Raw genomic sequence first — 12,891 nt, forward strand, 5'->3', positions numbered from 1 at the left:
CATAATCAAATTTATCCCTTTTTTTTAGTATTAATTAATGATAATAAGCATATAGATAGTAAACAATATATCAATAGATGATAGTACTCAAATATCTTCAAAAATAGGAGTAATCAAGTATTCTATTTATTCCTTTGAATTTGGTATTAGAATGATATTTTTCATTCTGATATGTCATATCATTAACATATTTAGTAAAAATTTCAAAGATACATAAATATTTGGCTTATATATTTCAACCAACATAACTAGAAATGAAAAGTGAATACTCTTAGTTGAACATACAATTTAAGACTAAATTCATCACTTGCCAAATAATCATCCACAATTCCGGATAAAAGTTATTTGGATAAAACTGTAAATCAATCTATCTAAGCCGAATAATAAATATAATTTCGACTTTTCATAAATTTGTTTGGATGTTAATTAGGAATTTCTAAACTGAAATATTTTGTTTTGTGTTAAGTTTGAGCCTATCAAATACTGAAAAACCAAAATTCTGAATCGAATTAAAAATATTAACTCACTTTACTTTAGTAGGCAATGCAAAAAAAAAAAAAACACTTAGCGCTCTTACAAACAAAGATAAGCTTTTAATTATTATTTTTTCATCCTAACTTTTGTTACTATGACTTTTAATTTTTTAATTAATTTATTTTAGTTTTTAAATTTGATTTGTAGTTTGATTTATTTTTAGGGAGAATATTTGGTTTGTTTTGGATTGTGATGACCAAATTTGATTTGGATTTAGATTGAAAAATAATAAACTGAATTAAATTTAGCCTAATTCGATTTTACGTAAAAATCAAATCACAAAGCAAACTTTCATGCCTATTCATAGTACTTCCTCTTTTCCTATGAAATTGTTCATCTTTTTATAACATAAATATTAATTTATATTTAGATAATAAGATAAAATATAACCAGAAAAAAGAAATGATTAGTATAGAAATATAGAGAGAAAATAACTTTGTCAATAAAATGAAAAAAGAAAGTGAGGTAATTACAAAGAAAAATAATAACGCAAATCATGATTCGATTCTCAAGATCAATAAATACATATGATAACCAATTATTAATAATTATACAATTAAATGTATATGTAGTTTAGCTTTCATGTATTATGGAATTAATGTTTAATTAATTTCTCTCTTCTGGTATGAAAAATATCTTACATAAGCAACAAAATGAAAAGTAACAGTACTTTCTCCCCGACCATTTCATAATAATTGATACACTTTCCTATTTTATCTATTTCAAAATATTTGGTACTTAATATATATATATATATATATATATATATATATATATATATATATATATATATATATATATATATATATATATATATATATATATATATATATACTCCCTCTTAATTATTTATCACTTGTATTTTGTCCCATTTAATTTTTAGTGACTATTATATCATTACTCTTAATTTGTATTTTATATTTAATCTATAAATTAAAATATAATCATATGTGATGTTATTTAACAATGTGTGATACTCCCTTCTATTCTTTTTATTTGTCCCATTTTTTATTGGGTAAAGTCACCTTATTTGTCTTATTTCTTTTTTTGTCATTGATTTTTTTACTTAAATATCCTTTGTTCACACATATAATGATCAAAATACCCCCACTCACACTACTTAAAAAGTTAAAATACCCCAATTACCCACCTTAACAATTAATCTAATCACTTAAAATACCCCAATTAGCACCTTTTTGATGGATCTTCTCCTACTCTTAATATCCTTGTCAAACCCAAATGTCCAAGTAAAAAGAATAGGAGGGACTATAATATTGCATATATATATATATATATATATATATATATATATATATATATATATAATTGGTAAGTCATACCATCTTCTTCATCCAAACATAAAACTAAAAGCAAACAAAAATGAAAAGCTCATCAGCGGAAATGGTATTCATTCCATCACCAGGAATGGGACACCTTCTCTCAGCCGTAGAAGTCTCCAAACGAATAATCCAACGAGATGAACGCCTTTCCATCGTCATTCTCATAATCGACGTCCCAATTACTTCAGCTTTAGTCACGTCCTTCATCAAATCCCAATCACAACACAATCCCTTCTCATCTCGTCTTATATTCGTCACTCTCCCTCCAGTTTGCAACCCACCTGATCCTTCTTGTTCCAACTTCTTTCAAGCCCTTATGAAGCTTTACAAGCCCCTCGTTAAACAAGCTGTCGAGGAAAGAATCCTGTTTGAGTCGTCCAGACGACTCGTGGGATTCATCCTCGACATGTTTTGTACAACCATGAATGATGTTGTTGCCGAGTTTAAGGTTCCGTCTTATGTGTTTTTCACTTCTGGAGCTAGTCTTTTGAATCTTATGTTGCATTTTCAGTCAATGGCTGATGAGGAAGGGATTGACATTGTTAATAGTGTCAAATCTGATTCTGAATTCAATGTTCCTGGATTTGTAAACCCGATTACAGGTAACCCGGCCCCCTTTCGAAAATGCAATTCTATTTTTAGCTATGTGGTTCCCTTATTATTATAATTAGGCTTTCAAGATAGTAGATCTATCTGTAATATCTAAGAAAATAAGAGATCATCAAAAATAGTAGATCCATGTGCAATATTAAATATTTTTAATATAAAAAATCTAAATTAGTTAAGGTTATTTGTAAATAACCATACAAAAACAAAAGAAAAATTAATAAAATAATTAAAATAAAAAAAGAAAAACAAAATCATTAAAATCATAACTCAAAAGCTTATAAGTACTTACCACCTACAAGTAATTTACCAAATTGATAAATCACCGTTATTTTTTAGCAAACCTCTTTTTAATCTTGAAAAAATGCAAGGACCACCTAAAAATATATGTTTTAAAATGAAAATGGGACAACAAATATGATTTGCCCATTTAGGAAAATGGGTAAAGCACCAGAGGAAGTACTATATCATATGATGTTTAATTAATTCAATAGTTTTTTTTTTTTAAAAAAAGATGTAGTTCAATGATTAGAGTAATTAAATATATTATAAAACGTTAAAAAATTAAATTTTAATTTAAACTATTATATACTTCCTCTGTTCTGTATTACATGCTACATTAGTATGGGCACAAATATTAAGGATTATGATCACCTACAATGTAGGTTACTGCTCACTTTATAGGATATTAATATTTTATTGTTGTTAATATTAAAAGAAAAAGGAAAAATAGTTTAGATAAGAAACATAATCTTATGTAGCAACAAAAACATAACAGAGGAAGTAAACATAATAAAAATCTTATCATTAGTAATAGACATTAAAAAAAACTGATTAGATCAAAGTTTAAAAAAATCAGAATAAGAACATGGATGAGAATCATTAATCCAAAACAGATCTCATCAACTACTAGAACCAGATCATCCTTTTCGTAATTTAAAACAAACCAAAAACAAAATCAAAAAAATAACATAATCAAAATCATAATCAAATTAAAATAAACATGAGAAAAAAAAAGAGATCAGATCCAACATTAAATAAATCGAAATAAGAACATGCAACAATATCATAAATCAAACCAGATCTGGTGAAAGACTAAAACCAGATCATGATTTTGGGATTAAAAACAGCTCAAAAACATAATCAAAAAAATAACAAAATCAATATCATAAACGTATTAAAATAAACATTAAATAAAAAAAAAACAGAGCAGATCAAAGTTTAAAAATATCAAAATAAGAACATGCAAGAGAATCATTAATCAAAACAGATTTCATCAACTACTAGAACCAGATCATCCTTTTCGGAATTTAAAACAAACCAAAAACAAAATCAAAAAAATAACATAATCAAAATCATAATCAAATTAAAATAAACATGAGAACTAGAGAAATTTCAGAAAACCCAGATGTAAAGCTTTAACCAAATACATAACCAAAGATCAGAAACGAAACCAGATCTAATCCCTCTTTTCGTCAAATATAGTGAAAGAAAACCAAAGAAATGAAATCAGATTCAAAGCCAAAGAATTGAAATTACAAACAAAGCCAAAGAGTTTGAGTTTTCTGAGATTGGTTAGAGAAAGAGAGAATGAGAGAGAGAGAGGGGGAAACGGCAATGGACGGGTAAAGAGATTAGGGTTAGGAGTGGGTAGGGGTTAGTTTATATAGGAAATTAATCAACGGTTAGATCAAGGCCAAACAAAATCCAACAGTTGATATCAATCCCACCATTATTATTAAGAAGTTGGGAAGGTTGGTTTAAATGGGAGAAATAATTAATTGAGATAGTGTATTTAAATGGAGAAAATAATTAATTGGGATAGTGGGTTATGGGAGATTAGGTGATTTTTTAATGAGAATAATAAATATGGAGGGAATATTAATTTTAATTGGGAATAGATAAAGATTAAATAATGGTAGGTAAAAAAGTTAGAGAGTTATAGAGTAGGATAAAAATAGGGGTAGGTAGAATTTTAAATGATTGTTTTATTACTAAAAATGGAAATGTAACAAGTAATATGAAATTACCAAAAATAAAATATGTAGCAAGTATTATGGAACGGAGGAAGTATTTTTTTAATAACTAATAAATTTTTATTACATTGTCATTAATCTTTATCTTTCATTATACATTCATTTTTTTAGTGTATGTGTTTATAATTTTGCTATTTTAAATTTATTAGTGTTTTTTTAAAGACTTATATAAAGTCAAAATACTTGATTTTTTTCAAAAATGGATAAATTTTAGAGAACAGTAAACTTCATTTATTAAATATAATTTTTAATATAATTCAAATTTATTTTAGTCTATATATTATATAATAAATGATTTGTTGATAAATGGATTATTTGATCACCTAATTCAAAATCTTGACTTTACCCTTACAGGTAAGATTATTCCATCAGTGTTCTTTGATAGGGAAAGTGGGAAGAATTTGATTCTAGAACATACTAGAAGGTTTCGGACTTCGAAAGGGATTTTGGTAAACACATTTAGTGAGCTTGAAAGTGTTGGGATTAATGCTTTGTTAGATATGGTAGCTAAAGATAAAATCCCTGCTGTTTATCCTGTGGGTCCAATTTTAGAGCTTGATAATAAGAGCAGAAGTGGATCTAAAGGACAAAATCATGAGTATATCATCGACTGGCTTAATGATCAACCTTCATCATCGGTTGTGTTCCTCTGTTTTGGTAGCATGGGAAGTTTTGATGAAGCTCAAGTTAAAGAGATAGCCAACGGTCTAGAAAACTCGGGGCATCGGTTTTTATGGTCGCTACGTAAACCGCCTCCTGAAGGTAAGTATTTTACTCCTTCCATTTTTAATACTCTCAGTTTCTCAAAACTGCTTTCATTTGCTATCTTGGGTTGCTACTATAAAGAATTTTCTATTTATATCCTAAGGTTTAGAGAAAATTAACTTGTTCATTAATTTAATTTTAACATTTATATATTATTTATGATCGAATTTTTTTTTCATTAAAATTTAGTCGGAATTGTAGTTGAAAAGTAAAGGCGGAAATTTTCCCTCCTTTTTCAATCTAAAAATTCCGACTAACACAAATTTAGTCAAAAATTCACTTGGAAAATTTCCGACTAAAAGTGAAACAATAGGAAGTCTAGTCGGAATTTCTAACTAACAAGGATTTAGTAGTTTTTTCGAAAATTCCGACTAACCCATTTCAGTTGGAAATTTAGTCGAACATTTTCAAGTGTTTTGTGTTAGTTGGAACTTTTAGTCGGTGTATGGTCTTTTTTCAGTGGTCGATCTCCATTTTTCTTCTTTTAGATTTCTGATATTATAAAATAATATATTAATCATATAAAAGATTCTATTTTTTTTTTGTGGAAACAAGAAGAATTTTATTATAATATTTATAGTTTCCACATATCTTCAACTAATTTTTTTAGCATTTTATATTGTTTATAAGTCTTTAAATATTCAATTATAAGTTTATTTATATTTTTTTAATGAATGTGATCTTTATAGTTTTCCTAGTTTTTTATTTTAATATTTTTTATTGCTTATGATCTCATTTTTTCTTCATTAACTTTATTATTTAATAATATATATTAAATATCTAAAAGATTCAATTTTTCTTAATCCCAAGAAATATTATTTGTTAGAACAATTTCAAGAAATGATGCGAGTAATTATTAAAATTCTAATTTTATTTTAATTTTATTTTCTAACAGGTAAAATTGGGATGCCAAGTGAGCACGAGACATATATAGACGCCTTACCTGAAGGCTTTCTGAACCGGACAGCCGGCAGAGGCAAAATCATCGAATGGGCCCCGCAAGTTTCGATATTATCTCATTCAGCTGTGGGTGGATTTGTATCGCATTGTGGATGGAACTCGACATTAGAGAGTTTATGGTTTGGAATACCAATGGCTACATGGCCGCTTTATGCTGAGCAACAACTAAATGCATTTGAGCTAGTTAACGAGTTGGGATTAGCAGTCGAGATTAGGATAGATTATCGACGAGATTGGAGGACAAGAGAAGAAAATTTTATAGTGACTGCTGAAGAGATTGAGAATGGGATTAAGAAACTAATGAGCATGGATGAAGAGACCAAACAAAGGGTAACAGAAATGAAAGACAAGGGTAGAAAATGTTTACAAGAAGGTGGATCTTCGTATGACTGCTTGGGCCGATTTATTCAGGACGTCTTCAATAACGTCTACTAGAGTTTTGTTGTCATAACTCATGTGCCATCAAATTTAGTTGTTAACTTTTGCTTTATAATGAAATAATTTTTTCTTTTGTTCTCTAAAATAGCTGTAATTGATCTAATAAATTTTCATATTAAAGAAATTAATACAAAGGAGTGTCTAGTTTCAATTTTTGTTTGATAATAATAATGTTCTTGTTTTAAGTTTAATATGTATTGTTTCGTTTCTTTTTTATTGTCTACTTTAATATTTACACGTTTTTAAGTTTAATACGAGGTTCACCCCAATATGGGCTCCGTCCTCGGTGGTGATTAGCTTGATTGTATTATGTGAAGAATCAATGGAGTTCTCAAGAACTCTTACAATGGAGTAATACACTTGGAGAACAAGAAACGAGAAAGAGAGAGTTTATGTTTGGCTAGGGTTTTGAATCACTTATGGAGTGAGTGTAGGGACTCCTATTTATACTAAAAGTCATTTACAAATGAATTGGAGAAGGCCCAAAATAAAACATTCCCGTATAAGCTTATCGCGCAAGAAACAGAGCGTGCTGCTGGGCCTCGCTCGACTGGTCGACCAAAATGGGGTCCTGGTCGAGCGGATCAATTCTTGGTTGAGCGGAGGATCAAAACAGCTACTGACTCGGTCAAGCTTGTTCACTCGATCGAGCAGAAGTGTATACTAGTCGAGCAGCTCCTAAACACCTCTCTACATCATCATACACATACCCACACACATCCATACACCATCACACATCATCATATTTTATTGGTGCACTCAAAGTCACACCAAAATTCCAACAGAAAAGAATAAATCTATAAATGAGAACCATCAAGAAGATGCTCAATTGAATGAACCTAACCGAGGTTTGAGGGAAAGGCAATCTCAAAGAGATGTCCAAGTTATCACAGAGAGGAAAGATCTTTTCACAACCCTCTCTAATAAGGTAAAGATATCTTACATGAAATTCATTCGATGAAACCAAGAATCTGAACTAACACCTACAATCTTGTAAAATTGGAAGTCTTCAAAGTGTTTTTAAAATATGGCCATAGTAATATAATTCCTCCGTTCTGAAATACTTGCTACATTTCGTTTTGGGCACTATTCATCGTTCAAGCTTATTTTATATATTGTGGCTAATATGTAAGTAAAAATATAGTTAGGTGGGATCTTGTTCGAATCGTCTAATCGAATACTTTCATAATATTAACTTTTTATAATTTTTAAAAGTGCATAAGTCAACATATAAAATGAACAAAATAGCACATTGAATTGCGTAAAAAGTCAAATATAGCAAGTATAATGGAACGGAGGAAGTATATCTCTTATCTTTTACCTTTTTCTAGATTCATCTTTTTTCTTCTCATAATATCAATTTTCATAGTTTTCATATATAATCTCAAACTTGTACTTAAACTTATATGCAAACTTATATTGCTTATTTGGGCAATGATTAAGTGATGATGAAGTCCCTGTACTTTGACAATTATATTTATTTTCTTTAAGTAAGTACACACTACCAATGTTGTGTTCTTAGAATATATTTTAAGATGATCATCATATCATCATCATCATACAATATACTAATTTATAAGCATTTGTATCATTTGTCACTATATCACCACTTCATATAATTATATAAGCATTTGTTTCAAGTGTTACTTCGTATAAGCGTTTATGATGCCAAGTGTCATGTCACTCCTTTCAACAAAACTCTCACATGCTTGTTGTACAATACTCTATGTATTGCATTTGCTTACTCTATATAATCTTACATTTTCAAATTAGACCGAAACTTTTCAACTCATCCATTTAATCAAACAACAATTATCCATCACCTATTTAATGGATGACCCAATTTATCTTGCATTTTCTTATTAAATTTTATTATTATTAAACTACTTATCTCCTTTACCTACTTTATGTATATCATATATATCAACATTTAATTTTCACATTAATAATATTAAAACTAACCTTTAAAGTACTCCTCCCACTCCAATTAATTTGAATTCTTTTCTTTTTCACAATGCAATATTACTACATTGATGATTATTATTAATATAACATTATTATTAACATTATATATATATATATATATATATATATATATATATATATATATATATATATATATATATATGTATATATACATATACATATATATATATATATATATATATATATATATATATATATACATATATATATATATATATATATATATATATATATATATATATATATATATATACATATATATATATATATATATATACATATATATATATATACATATATATATATATATATGTATATATAATATATATATATATGTATATATATATATATATATGTATATATATATATATATATATATATATATATATATATATATATATATATATATGTATATATATATATATATATATATATATATATATATATATATATATATATATATATATATATATATATATATATATATATATATATATATATATATCGTAATGTAGAAACGGAATTTCGAAACGGTAAACTGCAAAATCATTTCAACTCGCCCGTTTTGAATCAACTTGAGCGAGTTTTTGCACCATGCTAATGTAGAAACGGAAAAAAAAAATAGTTAACACGAAATATTAGCTATGGTTTAATGAATGATGCCAAGAATTAATTAAGATCAATAATATTTGGAGATTATCAAAGTTTAGTTAAAATAATTAAATAAGCTATAATTCCATAGAAATGGAGCAACAAGTACCTCTATTTCTCGAACACGAGCCTCCTGTAAAAGTTGTTGCTGGACTTTCTGTTATTTAGTTTGAGTTTTCAACGCCAAATGCACACGCCTTGGTTATACTCGAGGTTGAACAATAATCAACCATTGATGGTTGTGCTTTCTTATCGCAAAAGCTTGTAGAGAGAAAGAAAAGGAAAAAAATTACGGTTCATAAAAAATTGAGAGAGAAATTGAAAAGAGGTCAAAAAGTTTAGAGATACAAAGTAAGAAGAGTGGTTGAAAGAATTTGCAAATAATAGGTCATAAAGCTATATTTTGAATTATAAAAATTTGGCCCACTTATTACTTGTTCTAAGATTTTAAGATAAATTGTAAATTTTAAACTTTCTAAATAAGATATTTAGCCCAATTCAACATTTGAAATTCAATTCTATGGTGCCAAACAGGCCACTATTTCATTCATTATTATATGAATAAAGGAGTAAAAAGTATGTAATATGCACATTTTTTGGTGAAATTCCGAACCATATACTAGGTTACAACTTACAAAGGACAAATAAAAGATGAACAAGGTCATACAATGAGCGGTTACCACTTAGGCTCTTACCACACTTTCTATTGGCCCTAAAGATAACAAATTTGCCATATCAACAATGTCATCTATCCCATAGATTTAGAGTCCAATCTTTCCCAAAATTAATATGATCCTCAAATCTTTTTGTACCCTTATATGTAGCTATGATGCGCCCCTTAGACTACCACATACTCTTCCATACAGATAACTAGCTCCAAATATTATTTGTACACTTCTTCATCCCTGCCCAACACACCACCCTTGTTTCGTTCAATTATTATTTGCTTTTTAGTCATATTATTAATAAGGGAAATTACACATGATAGCATTCAGTTTTTATGAAATGTCAATGGTTGTACTTTTTTAAGAAAATTCCACATGATAGCATTCAATTTATGTACAAACTACTTGCCGTAGCATTTTCCGTTAAATTCTTGGTAAATTCCGTTTAATTCATTATTTTGTAAGTTTTTTCCACATGGTAGCATCCAATTTTTGTTTAATTCACAATTTTAACTTTAAATTCACCAATTTAATGTTTAAATAATGCCAACAATTTGAAAGAAAACAAAATTATTACAACATTGATGGACGTTAATGAATAAAACGGTGAATTAAACATTAAATTGGTGATTTAAAGTTAAAATTGTAAATTAAATAAAAACTGGATGCCATGTGGAAAAAACTTATAAAATGATGAATTAAACGAAATTTAACAAGAACTTAACGAAAAATACCACGGCAATTAATTTGTGCATAAACTGAAAGCTAACGTGTGAAATTTCCCTATTAATAATCATCAATTCAGGTCAGAGTCTCGTACCCGTATTACTCCAATGGAGATAGTGTTCATTCCAAGCCCAGGAATGGGTCATCTTATCTCAACTGTAAACATGGCTAAACTCATCCTTCAAGGCGATCATCGCTTTTCCATCTTCATCATCATAATCAACTCCCCTATGTCATTTTCGACCGTCAATTCCTTCATTGATTCCCAAAAACGTGATAATCAATACCCAACTCGTCTCATCTTCCACACTTTGCCCCCTCTTTTAAATCCTCCTGAACCGTCTTCTCCAACCTTCTTTCAGACCTTCCGAGACCTCCAAAAGCCCCTCGTTAAGCAGGCTATCGAGGAAAGGATTCAAGAAGGTTCACCCAAGCTTTCTGGGTTCATCCTCGATATGTTTTGTACAGACATGATTGACATTGCAGATCAATTTCAAGTCCCCTCGTATGTGTTCTTCACATCCGGAGCTAACCTTTTGAATGTCCTGTTTCATTTTCAATCATTAGCTGATGATGAAGGGGTTGATCTTTCAGCTGAGTTTGATGACCCGAATACCGAGTTTGCCATTTCCGGGTTTGTGAACCCGCTCAAAGAGAAGTACTTGCCTGCTGTATTGGTCGATAAAGAACTTGGGTCCGCTATGTTGATCAAACACGCAAAAGGTTTGAGAAAATCTAAGGGTATTTTGATTAATACATTTGTAGAGCTAGAAACAATTGGTACAGATGCTTTGTTTGATCTTGTAGCTAAGGGTAGTATCCCTCCTGTTTATCCAGTGGGTCCCATTTTAGAGCTCGGGAAAAACAGTACAAGTGGGTCCCACCAAGATTATATGTCAATAATGAAGTGGCTTGATGATCAGCCCTGTTCTTCAGTGGTGTTCCTCTGTTTTGGAAGTATGGGAAGCTTTGATGCCGATCAAGTAAAAGAGATAGCTAATGGTTTAGAGAAATCCGGGTATCGATTTTTATGGTCTCTTCGGAAACCACCTCCGGAGGGTAAATTTGCAAAGCCAAGTGAGGACGGTACGTTTGAAGATGCCTTACCTGAAGGCTTTATGGACCGTACGGCTGAAAGAGGAAAAATTATAGGGTGGGCCCCACAAGTGTCGATATTAGAGCATTTTGCTATTGGCGGGTTTGTGTCGCATTGTGGATGGAATTCGACGTTAGAAAGTATGTGGTTTGGTGTTCCTATGGCAACGTGGCCACTTTACGCTGAGCAACAATTGAATGCATTTTCGCTTGTTAAGGAGCTTGGCTTAGCAGTCGAGATTAGGATGGATTATCGACGTGATTTTAGATCAAATAAAGCCAATTTTCAGGTGACTGCTGAGGAGATTGAGTATGGTGTTAGAAAATTAATGTGTATGGATGATGGAGCTAGGAATAGAGCGAGTGAAATTCGAAGAAAGAGTAGAAAAGCTTTAGAAGATGGTGGATCTTCTCACAAAAGTTTACGGAGATTTATTGAGCATGTTTTGAGTAATGTTGGCTAGAGACTAAAATATGACTATCATTAAGTGGACGGCATTTTTGTTTTAGTGCTCCTCTAATAATAAATATATATGATGCTATTGCTGTGCTTGCTTGTTTTACTAATATGATTAATGTTAATTTTAAGAATCATATATTTCATTTTAGTTAGAACAAATAATGCTGAGTTCGTTTAGAGACTTAATTTGAAGAGTATATGCTGCTCAGAAAAAAATATTAATTTATTGTTAAATATGCAAGTTATTAGAGATAAACTAGTATATATATATATATTTGTGCAATGTACGAATGAATATATATATATATATATATATATATATATATATATATATATATATATATATATATATATATATATATATATATATATATATATATATAAACATACATACATATATACATATATATACATATACATATATATACATACATTTATATATATATATATATATATATATATATATATATATATATATATATATATATATTATATATATATATATATGTATATATATATAATATATATATATATATATATATATATATATATAATATATATATATATATATATATATATATATATATATATATATATAAAAGGAATAATGCAAGTACGTATTACTATGA

At 28.7% G+C, this 12,891-nt stretch overlaps 2 protein-coding genes across 2 annotated transcripts; both read left to right on the plus strand.

Moving 5' to 3' along the window:
* The first annotated feature begins 1,374 nt into the window (after window positions 1-1,374).
* Window positions 1,375-6,844, plus strand: LOC130807778 (anthocyanidin 3-O-glucosyltransferase 2-like). The gene is made up of 3 exons (XM_057673112.1): window positions 1,375-2,476; window positions 4,871-5,278; window positions 6,177-6,844. The coding sequence occupies exons 1-3, from the start codon at window positions 1,915-1,917 to the stop codon at window positions 6,674-6,676; spliced, it is 1,470 nt and encodes a 489-aa protein (XP_057529095.1). The 5' UTR covers window positions 1,375-1,914; the 3' UTR covers window positions 6,677-6,844.
* Window positions 6,845-10,158: 3,314 nt separating this feature from the next.
* On the plus strand, window positions 10,159-12,390 carry LOC130807779 (anthocyanidin 3-O-glucosyltransferase 2-like). Its single transcript, XM_057673113.1, has one exon. The coding sequence runs from the start codon at window positions 10,815-10,817 to the stop codon at window positions 12,264-12,266; it is 1,452 nt and encodes a 483-aa protein (XP_057529096.1). The 5' UTR covers window positions 10,159-10,814; the 3' UTR covers window positions 12,267-12,390.
* Window positions 12,391-12,891: the final 501 nt, after the last annotated feature.

The sequence above is a fragment of the Amaranthus tricolor genome, chromosome 3, assembly GCF_026212465.1.
Source record: "Amaranthus tricolor cultivar Red isolate AtriRed21 chromosome 3, ASM2621246v1, whole genome shotgun sequence".
NCBI classification, from domain to species: Eukaryota; Viridiplantae; Streptophyta; class Magnoliopsida; order Caryophyllales; family Amaranthaceae; genus Amaranthus; species Amaranthus tricolor.